The following is an 18,981-nucleotide window of genomic DNA, read 5'->3' on the forward strand; positions in this document are numbered from 1 at the left end:
GGAGGTGGTGAAGTCACAATCCCTGGATGTGTTTAAAAAAAGATTGGACGTGGCACTCAGTGTCATGGTTTAGTTGAGGTATTAGGCCATCATTTGGACTCGATGGTCTTGAAGGTCTCTTCCAGCCTAGTCATTTTGCGATTCTGTCTTCAACACAGTCCCTTACAACATCCGTCTCTCTTAAACTGGAAAGAATTTGTGATCATGTTATTCTTACTTATATTCTGTATTTGGTGTGACATCTCTTCTGCTCAAAGGGTTTTGTTTTCAATTCATGTTCTGGCAGTGACTCATAATATTCTCATGAGGCCAAATTATCAGGTGAGAAACAGCATCAGATAGTAAGGTGCCAGCAATGTATGGAACTGAGTTGAGAAAGGAGGATTTCAGGCTAGTGGAGAAGACAAAGAGATTGATATTTATCTATAAGTTTTACTTTTCTATAGAATATTACCTTTCTTTCAGATTGTTTATTAAAAGGTGATGACTAGCAAAGTCATGCAGAACCTTAAAATAGACATTTACTTCCATGAAAAGGATGGAACTACTTAGTTATCCACTTACTTCACTCAGTACAGAAGATAAAATACTCCCATGATCAAGTTTTTCCAGAGCCAGTGCTGAAGGCAGTGTCCTGTTGCGTTCCACAGCTGCAGGATCATGTCCAGAGAAGCTACAGTTACCAGGAACCAGCATAGGGCACCAACAAGATGGGCTTCTGCTCAGGAACAAACTCAGATCCAGAGACAGAGAGCCCCAGGGAAATGGGTTTTGAGGGACAGAACCAGGGTGGAGTTCAGGGTCAGGGACCACTAGAAACACAGCAAGGAGGAAACCCCAGGGACTCAAACCCAATCAGAACCCCTGGGCTGACACCCCATGAGGGTCTGGGGTGGGGCAACTTTTCTAGGGCTCACAGGGCCCAGGCCCCAAGGCAGAAGTTGAGAATTCATACTAGCCAGGCTTTACAGCCACACCTCTCACTTTAACAATGCTTGTCTAAAATTAAATTTTTGCCTCCCTGGGTGGGGGGCACCTCACAGTGTCCTTATTTTGCCTTGACCTGGAGCATTAGTTTGAATGTCCATCTTGTTATGAACAAAATCTTAATTCAAATGAGAAGTCTGGGGGGCCGGGGAGTAGGGGTGGTGTTACAAAACCATATTTTACACACAGAGCAGTAATTAGACTGCAGTGGGTATGGTGGTTCTCCTTTACCACTCCCATCCATCAGGTAAGTTTGCAAACAGAGCACAACAGAGACTTAACATTAAATTTGTCACTAGGAGTTCCAGACGTTTTGAATTACATCAAAGGAAATAGCTCCCGCTGTGAGATCACAAGTTGCATGGTCCAAAGCTGTCTTTGTTATTGCACAGCTGAGGGAGAGATCATTGAAGCTACATTACAAGAAAGTAACAATGCAAAATTTAATTATTTATCTTCACTCTTCTGTAGGTATGCTTAAGACAGTAAAGATGGATGCAGATCTGGTCTTCTGCAGGGAACAGAAGCACTGACCAATGGCAGAATTTAAATCGCATAATGACTGAAATATTATTAAAAAGCCTAAATTTTAATACACATTTTAATAATGCCCTTCCCTCCCTTTTCCTCCTAAAATCTATATAGATCTATATATAGAAAACTCTAGTTTATGTGCAGACATTCTATGTTCAAGGATAACAAGAAATTTCAAAGAGATCTCTTTTTCCTCTTAAAAAACACATATGTTTATTTACATTTGCCGAATATCATGAGTCTGAAGAATAGCAGCAGAGTTAAAATGCTGCTTATCAGAACTCTATTGAGGTGTTTTGTACCTGAGAATTCAAAGAGAAAAGTTTCCAACAGCCAAACCTCATAAAGTTCACAGGTGTACTTTCTTGTGAGACCTTGTTCTCTGTCACGCTTCACGTAGATTGTCTTTGCTGGTCTCAGCATTTCCAGTGAAAATTATCCAGGAGTAAATCAGACACTGACATTAAATGAAGCTGAAAGCAAAGCAAATTGCAAATTAACAAGGTACTGAGGGAAAGTAGAGACTTCATCAACTTTGCATAGTTAAGGGTTAGGGATAATGGGGAGAGGTATTCTCTTTTTCAGTATCCATGAACAGGACCTGTAGAGTTCAGGAGGGTGGATTGCAAGCAAATAGGATGGAGTCAGAAAAATGGAAAACAGTGAGAAGTGTTGAAACCCAACAAGTACTGGATACTTTTTGTCTCTAATATGTATCTGTCTTCATTAAGCAAATAACACACTGTAAAGGAGGGTTAGTCTGCAAGGTTTCCAAAGTGAGTTGTCCTATAATAAACTCTCTTTCTTTTCAGTAATGTCCCTCCAGGAGATGGTAGGCTGATTTGGTTTCCTCACCTCCTCCTGGTTTCACTGGGCTGAACTCTCTACCTAACTTTTGCTTATATTTCCTGTGGTCCAGCTACTGCTGTTTGGGTAATCCTTACCAAGAGTCATTAAACTATATTGATATCTCTTTTTTAATCGGGAGTTAAAATTGGACACTTCTGCTCTGCTCAACTTGAAATGCTGCATGTTTTAAAGAATGCAGCATCTTTGAAGAAAGATGGCTTTGCAAAAAGGATTGGGTAAGAGGCAGGAAAAAACTGGGAGAAAATGGTGAATATTAAGAGCTGGAAAGAAGAGAAAGAATGAGAAGCAGAGAGGAGAACTTCAGCCTGAGAAATAAAAAGCAGAACTCAGAGTATCGGTAGGATCTGTTTCTCCAGTGGGGGTATAATCAACATGTACACAATTATCAAAAGGTGGAGTTGTGCCCTTTTTTCTGACCCAGCTGTCCAATTCTAGCTGTTCCTTCACTTGAGTGGAGGAGCTGACCAGCTGCAAGTTGAACTGCATGTGCGAAAAAAGGAGGAAAAAAGTTTATTTTCCCTGATTCAGACTGTGGCCATTTGAATGTAAGTGTTGGAAGGGTAGGAATGGGAAGGGTACAAAAGAGGGGCTGGGAAGGACAAAAGGCAGTGACTGTGAGCTAGGAGATAGGCACATAATCCATTGGACAGTGGTTTATGCTGACTGAAGGGCTGCAGCATCATTCCATAAGTTAAATTACATGTGCAACATATTCAACAGGACATGTTCCTAAATGCACAGGGCTGCAACTCTGCTCGTCCTTGGTTAAATTTTTGAAGGCTTTGAAAGATACACAACCTCAGAAAATCCAGGAGGCAAGTCTGGATAACAAATCTGTTCTGGCAATATTAGAAAATACAGACTCTGCTCAGCAGCTACATTTTTAAAGAAGCATTCTCTGAAGCTGTACTTCTAATAGCTTTTGGCATGCTTCAGAGAAGTATTCTATGGGTTCAGTGTTTGGAATATGATGGTAAAGACAACAGATATGAGGAGCATGGGACATCATACTTATGAGACCTAGCGTGGTTCAGGTGGACATAAACATGGATCAGTGATGGTCATCTGGGAAGAGGAAGCTGGGAAGGCAACTCCAAGTAACTTACTTGGGAAAATGAAGCATTAGCCATAAAGCTAGGATGAGGTTCCTGCATGTGTGTGGTTAAAGGTTCACATCTTTTCTTTCTCCAGAGAACAATCAATCAGGAACATAAGTGAGTTAAATTGCTGACACACTGAATTGGAGACCATGTTCATCTTAGACTTTGCAGGTAAAATACCTCCAAAAAGCCTTTTATGCCTTCTTGCTCTGGAGGTAACATACAGGAAGGAAAGTTTGCCATTATTTCTCTCAAAGACTACTCTGTAGTATGTTGTATGAGTTCACAAAACAGTAAAGTGATTAATCTGCTGAAATGAACTTCATAGCCCTTACAGGGTCTACATCCTCCCTCCATCGTAGTCTATTTATGCAAGGTGTTTTGGGAGTACAGGGGAGGGAAACTTGTCACTGTGGATATGCATTCACTGGTATTTGTCTTTTTCTACTAAGTTAGTTTCATAGTTGTTACATGTTTTCAATCTTTGATTCTGAAAAGAATCAGGAATTTCCCTCTTCTAAGTCCACTCATTTTCAGGCTAAGTTTCTCCTGGCTATTTTGAATCCTTTTTTTTTTTTCTCATGCTTCCATAGTTAATAACTTTCATAGTTTTTTTCTTTCTGCCCTTGGTGTTCCCCTGTTGATGTGTTTGTGAACAATAACCATATTGCCTCTCAGCGTTCATTTTGCCCAGTAGAGCATGTCCAGCACCTTCAGTTGCTTCCTGTACAATGGGCTGTTTTTACTTAAAGCACTTGTGCTTGTGTGTCTGTAACAGGTTCAAAGGAACCTTGAGCAGGATATCATGAGTCATATATGGAATCAATGTCTTTGCATATGAACATTAACACTTCTTCATCCCTGCTGAAAAGATCTTTTTTGAGGCCTCCTGTAGTCATATCTGTCTATTATAGTTGTGTCACTGAAACTTGTCATCAGCAGTACTGCAGATTTCTTGTCTCCGCTCTTGTGAAGCCAGAAATATTATCTGTGAAGTGTTATCTTTCTATGTGTAGTCCTGTTAGTTCCCAGGAACTTGGGAACTTGAGTCAGTCCAGTTTGACCTACATTCCCTGCTTCTTCTGCTCCTCAATAAAAATACATTTGATATAGCTTGGATTTACTCAACAGTTCCTCTTAAGTCTTAAATTCAAGGCAGAGTTGCTGTCTTACTTATCCTGTATTTGGCTGATCCATGATCAAAAGGAAAAGTTACATTTTTTTCCAGTTTTCTGTTAGCTTGATGTTTTTTCTCCTATGCCTTTCCTTCCTTGTGTTTTCAATCATAGAATCACAGAATCATAAAATTATTTGGGTTGGAAGGCAATTTCAAAGGTCATCCAGTCCCATCCCCCTACAGAGAGCAGAGGCCTTCCTCTATATTGTCCCGATCCAAACTGACCTTGAAAGTTTCCAGGGATGGAGCAACTACCATCTCTCTGGGTAACCTATTTCAATGTTTCACCACCCTCATCGTAAAATACTTCTTTCTTATTTCTAATCTAAATTGACCCTCCTTTAGTTTAAAACCATTAACCCTTGTCCCATAATCAAATAATCAAAAATCCATCAATCAAAAGCAGTGACTTTCTTAGATTATATTTGAATCATATTATCCACCAGATCATTAATGATTTGTCAAGAACAAAAGTTTGTGTTACACCTCATGATCCCCCTAACACTGATTCTGCCTCCTGCATCACCACCAGCTGTGATTCTACTTGGTGTTTCTACTAAGAACCCCATCAGCCACACTGTTTAAAACATCCCTAAATTTTATACTCCAAAGAATAATGGGGGTCTTTGCTACCTTTTTTTATCTATGAATGTAGAACTCATCAAGGGCTAACCAGTGGGGTACTGGACCATAAGCTCTATGAACTCACCAAGACCAAACTGACAGCAACTGCAGTTCATAGAAGAGAATATCTTGTGGAGGAAGGGACCCAGAAGTATTGTCAAAGTCCAAATCCTGGCTCTGCACAGGACACCCCAAGAATCACACCATGTGCCTGAGAGTGTTGTCCAAATGCCCCTTGAACTCTGTCAGGCTTGGTGCTGCGACCCCTTCCCTGGGGAACCCGTTCCAGTGCCCAGCCACCCTCTGGGTGAAGAACCTTTTCCCAAATCCAACCTAAACCTCCTCTGACACAACTTCATGCAATTGCCTAAGGTCCTGTCCCTGATGACCAGAAGGAAGAGATCAGTGTCTGTCCCTCCTCTTCCTCCTGTGAGGAAGCTGTAGCCCGTGATGAGGCCTCCCTATTGATTCATTTGGACCTCTGTGATGTTGCAGACCAGGCTGTATTTTAAGTATGCATACATCAGCCTGTACCATTCCTTTTACCAGAAATAGGGTCTGCTCTGTCACTCCACTCCCATGGAAGAGGTCTTCAGTAGAGACCTCTATTTCCTGCAGAACCTTTGTGGCCACCCTAACAGATGCCTCTTCTGAGGTGCAAGGTGCCCTTTAGTCTTCTCTAAGAGGAAGTCTGGTGGTCTACAAAGGAGATAGTTTCCACATGCATTGTGAGGGGCTGAAGATGTTCCTGTATCACGTATAGCAGGGCATCTCCAAATTGTGGGAAGCAATGCCAGTACAGTGTTCTGTAGCAGCCTGCAGAGAGAACAGGCCATGACTGCCAGCCTCTGCATGCACCTGTGGGTCATGCAGTTCACATCCCCTGTGGCTGGAGACATTTCTCCTTGAATCATCAGGAAGATATCAGTCTCCTGCAGTCCATTTTCCTGTAAAGCTGCAACCTAAATGTGGGTCTCCTTGCTCCATGCATTAATGAGCAGTGTTGCGTAGGTGCTCCCTGCCAGTATCAGCAGTCTGGTTTATGAACTAAAAATTAAAGAGCCCTGGGTTCTGCTGATGTTTCTGAGTCCACTTATCAAATGTAGACCTTCATCTCAAACACCCACCTCCTAAGACAGTTCTTTTTCCTTTGGCCTCTTCTTTTTTTATTTTTCTTTTGGCTGACCAGTTCTCTGTCAGTCAGATCTGTTTATTTGCACAGAAGTGTGAAAGCTTGCACAGTACAAGCTTCACACATGCCACAGGCTGTAGTTCTTGTCCATGTGCTTTCCCAGTCAATCAGATTTGTTAACTGCTCCGTAGGCCAATGTGCTTAACCCTCTCTTTTTTCATTATTTTGTATTCTCTTGTGATATCCATTTTTTTGGTAAATCGGGTATGCTGTGAGTGCTGAAAACCTGCTTCTTTACAAACCTGCCTGCTTGAAAAGTAGACTGTTTAGGTTTGCTTGAGCATTGATTAACTCGTTTGGTTCAAATCAGAAATGAGTAGACCTCTGCAAGTGAATTAACATATCAAAGCATGCACTGCAGTTACAGAAACAAATACAAATAATTTATAACACCGGATTCACTCCGAAAATAATTTTGAAAAATATTTTAAGATCTCACTACATGAGACCATTTGTCAATTTTGTGTAAAACTCACAGGATATTCCTCTGAGAGCAGGACTTCTGCATCTATTCCACTTAAAATTCTTAAAAGTTATACCTATGATGATTAAACTCTACTAGTGTATAGTTTACTCTACACTACTCTAGTAGTGCAGAGTCAATATTTGATTGTAGTGTTCAGCCAGCCTACTGGAATGACGTCAAATAAGACGACTTTCAGGAGGTTCAATCTAATTGTGTTACAATATTTAACTGAATTTGAAAGCCAATAGGAATTCTTGTTTTAATATTAAACCTTCCAGCACAGCCAAACTAAAGCTTTAAGCTTTTTGTGCTTTGCTAGAAAAAGAGCTACCAGAAGCTCCTTCAAAGTTCACTTTTGATCTGCTTTTGCTAAAACTGCTGAAATCTTCAAGCCAAGACAGAATACCTGAATTTGCTCCTGCTGCCACAGGCAAATAGGCATCAGTGCCAACAGGACTGTGCTTCAGTGCCTCCCGTATCATAAAACTAAAGACAGATTGCTGTGCTCAGGCCAGTCCTCACCTTTCCTAGAGGAGGACGGCACTGTTTGTATGGGCACTGTTTGTATGGTCTCACGCTTATCAGAGCCCTATTTGGTATCTATACAGGCTATGTGTCTTACTTTGACTCCTTATACAAAAACATATTTTACTTCTAGACCTCAATTTAAAAATCTTTAGGATAACCATCTTCTGGAGAAAAGAAGTATGTAGGAGTGAAAGTTAGAAAGAAGAGAGACACTTAAATTTTGAATGGAAAGTATTGTTTGTTCACATTCTTCCTAGGTTAAATTTTTTGCCAGACATTTTACGCAGTCTTTAAACAATATAATCAGCTGATAACCCATGATGACACAATTATTTAACTGGTAATTTTTTACTAATTTTTGATTGGAATGCTGCCAAAATTCTCACATGTGAAATGGTGGAATACAAATCTTTATGTAAAATAAACATTTCAGCTGGCATATCATCTACAGTACTGATCCATGAACAAAAGGGAACTTGTCTCATGTACAGAGGATCCTCATTGTTTGGGGGTCATAGTTGTCCACATTTGCTAAGGAGTGCTGTAAAATTGTTTCCTGCTCAGAAGTTGTGCAGATACAATTGTGCTGGAGACACTGCAAACAGTTGGAACAGAGCAGAATGGAGAGGATGGCCTTGCACACCCTCTAATCCACACTGCTCAGCCAGGCTGTCACTCTGTTTACCTACAGCTCTCATTCTTGTGCTTAGGTAAACATACATCAAAGCCTTCTGTTTGGTGGGCTTGGTTTTTTCTTGTTTGGTTTGGGTTCTTTGTTGGTTTTATTTCATTTTAATAGCATTCTATTTCACTGTACACCTAATATTTTTTTTTTTTTAACTCTTAATTCCACAGAAAGAACCATAATGCCTGGTTCAATAGATGTTCATTGCATAACTAATGCATAACTTTCTCAGGCTCCTGGATATCATGCAAGATGTGGTATTTTTAAAGATGTGAACATGAGACAAATACAGCATGCCTGTATTTTCATTGCCAGAGCTTTCCACTGTATCTTCTTGCTAAGAGAAAAATAAGAGCAGTGTCTACTGTATTTTTTTTTTTCCCTGGCACAGGTAGAATTCTGCTTTTGGCATATATAAATTAAAAGGGAAGGCCTCTGATGTCCTGATAGTTTATCACGTTCATTTCAAAGTTTTACAAAAATATACAATTCTGATAGATATATCAATAAATAGCCTGATAGACCAAAGATAATTCCATGTTCATTAGGGAAATAATGAATTTACAATTTATGTGGAATTTTTTCTGACTAGCCATTTTATATAACTTTAAACTATTTAAACTCTTAAAATTTTAATCTATTAAAGTCTGAACTATAGTTAGCTATCACAATTGTTACCACAATTACTGTATGCCATTCTTTTAGTAAATAACTAAAACAATAAAATTTGGAAAGAATATCTGGGAAAAAAAGAATATCTGATTCGCCAAAAATAAAGTTTAAATATGTGTTAAAATATCATCTGTTAAACCTCAAAATTTTGTAGTGATTTTGAAACTTAGTATCTTAATTCTCTTTAAGTACTTGTTGCTTTTTTTCTGTTACCCATATCTGGAGTAATCTATTCTCAACTGTTTGGAGAAATTTCTCAATAAAAATTCTGCAGTGTATTATTTTCAATTGCATTAGTTCATTTCTGCTTTTTCAAGTATTTGTGGAATGAATTATACCCAGTTTCCTTTATGAAAGTCAATCATTCTTTCTCAAATAGGAGCCACGCCTCCTAAAATCACAACACCTTCAAACACAAAGAGTAGCCCTGTCTGTGTTCATGCATCTTGTTTTGTGTAGGCAGTATCACATTCTCAGGCTGGAAACTGGTCTGTGAAATATGATTTTGATGTTCACATTGCATTGAGTCTCAGCCATTCTTAAACTTTTCAGTTCTCTCAAAACTGTCACAAAATCAGGTATGATATGGAGAAGAAAGCACACCTGCAGAGCTTAAAATAATTTCCCATTACCTCAATTACATATGAATAAGGAATATTGGCTTGCTAAAGGAGCACATTGGCAAACCTGCTCAGAATTTTTGACAACGTAAAAAAACCTTTGAGTGAGTTATTACAATAAATCACATCAGCTAAGGGTGCTAGAAAGTTACAGAGGAAAAAAAAAAACTTGTGAAAATTCTGAGTTTTAATTTTATTAAAAGTAATTTATTTGTTTCAGACTAGATCAAAGCACATAATCTTCAAATTTCTGGTAAAGTATCATTTTTTGGCAGCAAATGTGTCATGTCTAATAAGACATGATCTTGTATCATGCATGCATGGTGATATGATATGCAGCTGTCACTAACACACCCCAAAATATCTGCATTAAATAGTTTATTTTTTTTAATTTTCTGATTATCAAATTTTCCATTTTATTAGTAGTTAAAAAATAAGTTTGTGTTTCATAACTCTCATAAAAATATCACAAATTTCTTTCTGACTAGCATAATTTTAGAAACTGGTTTGTTGAAGCCTTACATGTTCCAACAGCATAAGCAGTGACCTTTCAAAGTGAAATGCAAATTGCCAAAAAATTGTAATCATCGGATCGTCCAGTGGAACATCCATTAAGTTCATCTTCAATCAGACTTCCTAAAAAATGCCTTTTCTGCGTCTGGACTGCTACCTTTTGACCTTGGTCTGAAGCCAGTTCTGCTCAGTAACCTTTACACTATGTTAGCTATTCCCTTTTCCCACCTGATCTCATTAGCAGCAACTTTCTTCCTGTTTTGTCAGAGAAATAGGAAATCTGCTCATCCAGTCTGATGCAGTCCAAGACACTCACCGCCAATAAAACAATCAAGCTGCAAAATTGGAAAGGGAAATTGGAAAAGGCCAAGAACAACATTACAGAAAATCCGAAGTGATGGAAAATAAGAAAAATAATGGAACCCTGATAATTAAACAGCATTATGAAGCTATTGTCACTTGTTTTTTTTTTTCTTTTCCTTTATATACCCCCTGGGTGAGATACATTAATTTAGAATCAAATGCTGTTTTCAAAGATAATACACCCATAGTCTGTTTCCATAGATGAAACTGACCTCTTGGAGAAATCATCAAACTTCTGCAGGCTTCAAAAAAACCCTGCAAATCTCCAAATGCAAAGCAAGAGGCAGATATAGATCTTCCCCATGAAGGGGCTCCTATATATGTCTTCTCCCACAGCACCACAGGACTAACCCCTTGTCGTCTGTGATCCCCCAAGCTCAGCTCCTGGGCAGTGCTGAGCTGGCTGTTCTCTGGTCAGAGCACCTTGCAGCCTCTCCACAGGCCCACTCCCTCCCACGGCTGGGGTCTGCCTTTGCCATCCTCTGCAGACAGCAGCTGCCACTGACAGGTCTTGTTTCTCTTTCATATTGTAGGGTTGTCAGGGAACTGGCTGGCGTAGAAAATTAGTTTGTCCTTGGCTAAAGAATATCCTGCAATCCAGTTCTTCCCTCTGTGTGAGGTGTAGCCCAGTCACTGGCTTTTGATTCTTCTGAGAGTTATAACATTTATTTAATATTTTTAACTTCCTTATTAAGGAATTTTTCAGACTATCCCTTTTTATCTCTTTTCCTAATGTGGAAAGGGAGGGTTTTTGAACTGTTAGATTTTTTTTTTCACATAAAGAGAACACAATTTCCTGTCCAGATTTTCCTGTAACATTTAACTAATCCTTTATCACCACAGATATGATGCTATAATGTTCCAGTGTCAATGGAACATAACATAACATAAATTTCAATGACCAAACAGGTCAGTGAGTACAGATCTATACAGAAAACAAAAAGTAAAAATTATTTCTATCATCATTCTTTTCTATATACCATCCTGTAGCACAAGGACAGAAGAAGTAGCTTGTAGAAGATGTGAGTTACATTAGTTAACTGAACTTTAGTCATGAATAACTCGGTAATTCTATTTAGGTGAGTTAAGATCTGAAACACCAAAATACCCAGAAGCAATAAAAAATATTTTGTCAAATAAAGTATTTTCAGCAGATACACAGAAAGTAGAAATTATAGAGAAAAAATATTATTGTAAATTCAGCTGGATCTGTTAACCTATGTGAAAACAAATTGAAGGAAGAGCATTCATTAATATTGGAAACAACAGAGCATGAAGCAAAGGTCAGTCTTGCAGCAGAAGGAAGAATAACTAGTGGACTTCATATTAGGCAAGACAGATGTAAATTGCTTGCCTTTTGAATCAATTTATTTTAATGTGTTTCTGTCACAATACACTTTTTCAGTTACATTTCTGGAAGAGCAGCTGTTGCTGCTGAGTGAGCATCCAGCTGCACTGACTCTACCATTTCACTGTGCTCCACCTGCCTCTCGTGTTTTCAGCCTCCACTCACCCCTTTCCTGCACAAACTCCTACCTCCAACACATGGTTTTACCCTCCTGGTTACCGATTTCCTCTGTCACAATTGGGCCATCTCTTTTAAAGACCTGAATTTGGTGAAGCCAGTGCCTAAAATAACAGTTTTCCTCGACCTACCCCTCCCCATCCCTGAGAAACATGCACCTGCACACATGCTAAGAGGCAACTCACATTGGTGGGAAGCTTCTCCACTTTATGTCTTTTCCACTGGAGCAGTTCTTTTAAGGGAAGTAATCTGTTCGTTGTGTCACCACTTGCTTTTGCAGTTGAATTTTTTGCTGTTTACACAACTAGAACCTTATGAAGCAGTATAGGGAGGTGTGAGCTGGCTGTTGTAGTACCCATCCAATAATAACCACACAAGTTAGGCAGCTGGAGAGAAAGCTGTGAGTGCTAGTCAGAGCCCAGCATATCTTTGGAGTAACTCCACATCTCGGAATCTTGCTCACTAGGAGATGTATTGTCTCCTACTGCTGGTTCTGGGTGCTCACAGACACCCCTCAAGGCTGCCCTGTGTCCCAGTCTGAGGTACTGGGCTCCTTTATGGGCCACATAGGTTATGCAAGTGCTTCGTGTCAGCTTCCTAGGCTCTCAGGACCACGGTACTGGATGGCAACAGCTAGTGCTTAGAGAAGTAAATCCTCTGTTGAACCTAGATTGATACCTGACAGAGACTAATATTCTTTAGTGCTACCTTATCTTGGCAAGTCAGAGAGAAAAGGTGAGATGGCATGCCCCCTCAGACAACAGCAGTTTTTGCCTGTGCCCATTCCCCTCCTATGTCAATGTTTGCATTTATATGAAGCATATTTTCCCTTCAAACTTTTAATGGGAATTTATGAACAGTATCTTTGTTGGTTGTTGGCTGTTCTTCTTTTAAAGTCAAGTCAAATTTAACAAATACAGGTCTCATTCATAAGCAGTGAAGTGTATAAACCACTGCAAATCATGCCATGAAAGTAGCAGTCCAAGTTTACACTCTAGAGACTGCAGCAGCAAAGGGATGGTTCAGGAAGTTTCTGCTTCCGTCCTGAAAGTAGGTAGAAGGTTACAAATTAATCTCAGAAGAGTTTATAAGTCTCTCAAAGAGTTAATGAGTAGGTTAAACTGTGTGCTTATCTAAGTTATCTAAAGGCAGTTGGTCCTGTAGCATATAAAGTACCCATACCTAAAGATGAGAAGTACAGCAGGGAGAGCCAGCAAACAAACAGCAGACAGGAACAAAGTGCTGTGTCTTCTGCCAAAGATGCCAAAAGGTCTTTTTACTTTCTTTCGTCTTTTTATGCTCTTACTCAGTTTCTCCACTATTTGCCTGGGAGTACTTTGCATGTCCACGAATTCCTCCATGTGCAGATGTGGGAACAACAAGCTAGTGTTTCATTGCCTGTTAGCTTTGGGGCTCTGTCTCCTTGTTACTGGCATTTTCTGGAGCACTTTCCATGAAGTCCTGAAGTACAGGACCCTTGGCATCTTCATTCAAAATCCCAGCCACAGAGAACCACATGTCTGCACCATAGACAGGTATGTGTTGTAGATGAACTGGGAGGGAGGGATGCTATTCTTTAAACACACTGTGAGGAGAAAGAAGCAATACAGGGTTTTTACAGAATGCAAATCCTGCAGCCATTTTATTATTTTTCTGTGGAGGGAACTGTAGTCTGAAATTTTATTCGCCAAAGCAAGCAGCAATGTGCAAAGAGCCATTTGTGAAAACAATACTTTTCTGTGAAAACAATAAGGTAAGGTATACTATATGAAACAGAGAAAGTTTCAGATTTTCCAAAGCTCCCACAGTCATGCATGGAGGCAGCAGGTGCAGCTATTCCAACATCATGCAGGAGCATCCTGAGTTCCATCTCAGCAGACAATTTAAGATGCTGCTGTGGGGTAGGTGCTCATGCATTATCAGAGTTGAGGTATGTGCTCAGCTCATTCATTATATGGCTCCTGCTTAATTTTTCTTGTCTGATTGTCCCCCCAGTTAAAAAACCTCATGAAATTCAACCAGGCCAATTGCAAGGTCTTGCACCTGGGTTGGTGCAAATCGAAGCACAAACACAGGCTGGGCAGACAATGGATTGAGAGCAGTCCTGGGGAGAAGAACTTGGGGGAGATGTTGATGAGTAGGTCAATGTGACACAACAATGTACACCTGCAGCCAGAAAGCCAAATGAGTCCTGGGCTGCATCCAAAGAAGTGTGACCAACAGGTTGAGGGAGGGGATTCTGCTCCTTGGTTGTGTCTTTGTGAGTGCCCACCACTCTTTGTGAGTGCCCACTACTCTTGCATCCAGATCTGGTGTCCTTGGCACAGAAAGGGCGTGGACCTGTGACTGAGTCCAGAAGAGGGCCATGAAGATGATCAGGGGAGTGAAACTGCTCTCCTGTGATGACAGGCTGAGAGAGCTGGAGTTGTTCAGCCCAGAGAAGTGAGACTATAGCACCCTATATACATGAAGGGAACTTAGAGGAAAGATGGAGCAGGACTTCAAAAAAGAACATGTAGGGACAGGATAAGGGGGAATACTTTCAGATGGAGAAAGGTTATGTTTAGATTAGATATTGGGGAAAAAATGCTCTACTGTGAAGGTGGTGAGGCACTTGAGCAGGTTGCCCAGAGAAGTTGGGCTGCCCCTCCCTGGAAGTGTTCAAGGCAAGGTTGGATGGACAGTCTCGTCTAGTGGAAGGTGGCCCTTCTCATGGCAGGAACTGAATCATCATTAAGGTCCCTTCACAAAACATTCTGTGACCCTATGATTTTGTTCTTGACAAAGTCTGTTGCTTTGAGAGAGAGAATTTCTTAAACTGATTGGCAGTAGGCCTGGCAAAACTCTTTAACATGGTCACTGGATACAAATTACTTTTCCTAGACTGTTGTGGAAACCGTACTAGAAACACTTGACAATGGGTGCTCTAAAGGCAATATAAAAGCAACATTCAGTAAATTTTGGCTAGATAAGCAGAGACATACCAAATTTATTTTAAAACTGTGGAAAACAATGGTTATTGTAATAATAAATAACTCAGAACACTGATCTCATTTTTCTTCCAAATTAAATCTTTCTCAGGCACTTGTTAAAATACAAGCATAAGTGTTTGTATGTCATGGTTGACATTTAAAAATGTTTTAATAAAACATTTTGTACAAAGACAAGGCAAATTATACCAGTTATGCCTACTTTTTATACTAATATATTTCATGCTTTAAACACACTTAGGTGTGTGTTTACAGTAAGTCTCATCTAAATTTTGGAAACATAACAGACAAAGCATCTAACAAAGCAGTATGAGATAAATCACACTTCATCATGATGGGCTTCTTTTTGGTTTGCTTATTTTAGGCCTGACTTCTACCCTCCCTCTTATGAAGACAGAATAGATGCTGAAAAACTGGTCTTCCCACTGCCAGTTGCCTCCACACTAAAACAGCAAGAATTCATCAATATTCCTCCGCCTCCATACAGTGAGAGTAGTGCAGAGTTTGCCAGTGAAACAAATGAGCAGGAGCAGCCACCACCATATACTTTATCTGTGGAGCAGCAGCAAACAGCTGACCAAGAGCCAAACCTCAGAGGGGGGTTAAATTCTCATATATCCATGCAAGAAATCAGCTGCCAACAGGATACAGACTTCCAGAGGACCTCAGGAAGAGCAACACCTGTCAAAACAAGAGAGACAGGCAGCCAGTAAAATCCTTCATCTGTGAAACAGGGCAAACTGGAAGAAGACTGTGTCACTAACACTAACCCTAACACTACTTAGGGTGAAATTGCATAGGAAAAACATTGATCATTTGTGACTTAGAGTGGAGTTGGAGGGGATATGCAAAAGTGCTCAGTATTTCAAATTAGAATAAATCTCCATATAGAAATGCTCAGGCTGTGTCTAGTAGAAGTCACCATCTCTGGTAATAGGAGTTTCTTAAGTTACCAGATAAATGAAGCATCATGGTGTTATCAATCTTGACTTGTGCTTCATAAGGAGTTTCAGATGAAAACTGTAATTTTTTTGTTTTGGGACATTAACTGACTTGGGAAACGTATTAACTTTTGTTTGAAATTTGCAGATTATTTGTTGCAACTGATTATTTTTGTATTGTATGTCTTTCAAGTTGTTTTATGTGGGGGTAAAAATAACTGCTATTTTGCTAGTGAATTCATGAATACATTTTGTATTTAAAACAAATGCCTTGTATTTGCTTATATGATATGAGGCGCCCATGATTCAGGAAAAGGACACAATAAAATACACTACCTAGCTGCCAAACAGAGAGCTCTGGTTATGCTTTCATCTCCTCAGAGGGAACTATCAATTGCAGGAGGAAAAACCATCTCTGACTCCTCTGAGCCAATTCTAAGAGCAGCTGCTTCTGTCACAGCTTACTCAAGATTGTGGGAACTGAAAAAGGAAGCCTGTACCCTGTTTCTGACACAAGTGGCTTCATAATTACACAACAAATATACCAGAAAAATTACAGGCTTGGTCTCATCCTTCTTCTGTTACATGTATCCTTCCTCTCACAAAATTACTGAGGCAAATTTGCATCCAGGCCACTGTCATCTATGATTCCAGATGACAAGAAAAATTTCACAAAGGTTCACTCAGATTTGAACTTGTAACATTTACTTTAGATGTAATTTTTCTTTTTGGGTTGGAAGGTTTAGATTGGAAAAGATCATTTAGTCCAAGCCCCTGCAACACGCAGGTACATCTTCATCTTGGTCAGAGCACTGTCCAACCTGACCTTGAAGTTTTCCAGGAATGGGGCATGTGTCACCTCTCTGGGCAACCTGTTCCTGGTTTTGCTACAGACCAGTGAGACAGAAAAGCTATCACCCTTTCCAGATGTTCATATACCGTAAAACTACAAGTTAGGCATGATGGTTGTACATGGTGGTAGCCATGGCTAAGGCCAGGGAACTGACAGCTGCACCAGTTTTGTCTTTCAAAGAATTTATGGGAAGAACATACAGTTCTTCAGTCACTGTAAGTTGAAAGGAAAGAATAAAATGGGGTGGAGAAGCTACAGAGGAAGAGAAATGTAGTAAAGTACCCAGAGGGAGAAACAAGAGTCCCTGAAAAAGACGGAAGATATAAATATTCTTCAAAGTGACTGAGAAGTAGCAGAGCACAGAGAACAATAAAACTCAGAGGAACACAGCACATTATTTCCAAACAGCTGAAGAGAGGATCTGCTTGAGTGACCTCATTCTGGCCTTACCTCCTAGCATTACTGTATCTATTCCCCAGAATCCCTTGCTTCTTTACTCCAGAATCCCAGATTCTGAAGGCAGCTGGCACTGCAAAAGTATTAGTGCAGGCATCAATCACAGCAGGTAAGACTGATTAATCAGGAGACATCCCACAGCAAAATCCTCATGCATATTTAGCTTAATTTTCTTTCTTTTTTTTTTTCTTTTTTTTTTTTGCTTGTGGAAATCTACCTTTTCCACTAGGTGATATTAAAAGAAGACCAAAAGAGTGGGAAATGGCTGGGACTACACTTCTGGGTCATAGTAAGAGCAAGTATTGCAGGAGTACCTGAAGTTTGCCCTTGGAGTGGTTTGCTATAGGAAATGCATTCAGAGCATTTCCACATATATTTATGAACAACCAGGAAGTTCTTCCTTTCTCCCAATTCCACAAAAGGCCTGCAGTGCCCTTTTTTAGAGCCAGCCCTTTGCAGATGTTGTGAGGTCATAATGAATCCAGAAATGTGAAACTGAAGATAAATGCATCTTCAACCTGCAGTATGCAATAAAGAATATGATACAAAAAAAAAGTTACTGAGATAGGGAGAACATTGAAGTTAATACCTAATATTTTGATGGAATCTGGTTTTAAGTTTCTCTTTTCAGCTAATGAACTGTTTGATTATGAACTTAATGCAAAATGGCATGGGCAACAAGATCAAAAATGTAAACAATCTTAAGGCAGCAAAAGGTTATAAACATTTTGCTTTTGATCATACTTAACAGCATGAACTGATCTCTGCCAAGAGTAGCAGCTGGAAATTTTACATTAAAATAAATTTTCTTTGGGCTGAAGGATATGAACCGGTCCAACTAAAGCTTCAGAACAGAACATTGACAAACAACCTCCTGATACTGGTGATCGAGAAGCCAGTCTTGGCACTCACAGCACCAGAAGAAATGCATGAGCATGTGAAGATTTTTGATGCAGGGATAATGAGATGGTGAATTCAGAAATTTGAGAGGAGGGAGAATAGCAAAGAATGGAACCGAAGTTTGCAGAGCAGACTTTAACATCTTTAGAGCTGGTTGGAAGAGTCACATGGGTTCTGGCCCTGGGGAGAAGATGAGTCCAGGACAGCTGTTTAATTTTCAAAGATCACCTCCTTTAAGCTTAGGAATTGTTCAACCTGCAGATATGCAGAGTTCAAACAAAGGCAGCAAACGGCCTACATGGATGTCCAGAGAGCTCCTGACTGAACTCAGATATAAACAGGAAATGTATGATAAGAGGAAGTGGGGACAGCTGAATTAGGAAGAATGCGGAGCACTGTGCATTACACAGGGATGAGATGAAGAAAGCCAAAGCCCACATGGAGCTGAATGAGGTGATGCTGTGGTTTAAGACCAGGTGGAAATTAAGCTCCAAACAGCCACTTCCTTTCCCCCCACCCCCTCCAGTGAGAAAGTGACAAAAAGGTAGAGATCATGGGTTGAGACAACAATTTACTGGAAAAACAGTAATGAGAAAAACTAACAGTAACAGAAACAATACTAACAATGTCCAATAAAGGGTGATAACATGCCAAAAATGCTTATGGAAATCCAACTGTCCTGTTGTTACTATGGCCATGACATACCAGTGACAAAGGAGAAAAATGGTGGGTGTTACCACACCCCTGGTGGCCATGTGGCTTTTCCAGAGACAAAGGAGAAGAGGGTGGATATTCCCACAGCCAGTGTGGGGTTTTTTCCCATGCCTGAGACAATGAAAAACAATGATGGAAAAACACCCCAAGCCAGTCTACACTGCTCCGCCCAGACCACTCCGACTGCACCATTCTGTTCAGCATTTTGCTTCCACAGGTAAGGAGGGAACAAAAATGGCTGTCCTTCCACTCAGCCTTTTCTTTTACCCAA

At 40.0% G+C, this 18,981-nt stretch overlaps 1 protein-coding gene across 1 annotated transcript; it reads left to right on the forward strand.

Moving 5' to 3' along the window:
* Positions 1–12,991: 12,991 nt before the first annotated feature.
* On the forward strand, positions 12,992–16,343 carry TMEM252 (transmembrane protein 252). Its single transcript, XM_015652136.2, has 2 exons — positions 12,992–13,391; positions 15,211–16,343. Exons 1-2 carry the CDS (start codon positions 13,045–13,047, stop codon positions 15,557–15,559), a joined length of 696 nt encoding a protein of 231 aa, XP_015507622.1. The 5' UTR covers positions 12,992–13,044; the 3' UTR covers positions 15,560–16,343.
* The last annotated feature ends 2,638 nt before the right edge of the window (positions 16,344–18,981 follow it).

This window comes from Parus major, chromosome Z (genome assembly GCF_001522545.3).
Source record: "Parus major isolate Abel chromosome Z, Parus_major1.1, whole genome shotgun sequence".
Classification (NCBI taxonomy): domain Eukaryota; kingdom Metazoa; phylum Chordata; class Aves; order Passeriformes; family Paridae; genus Parus; species Parus major.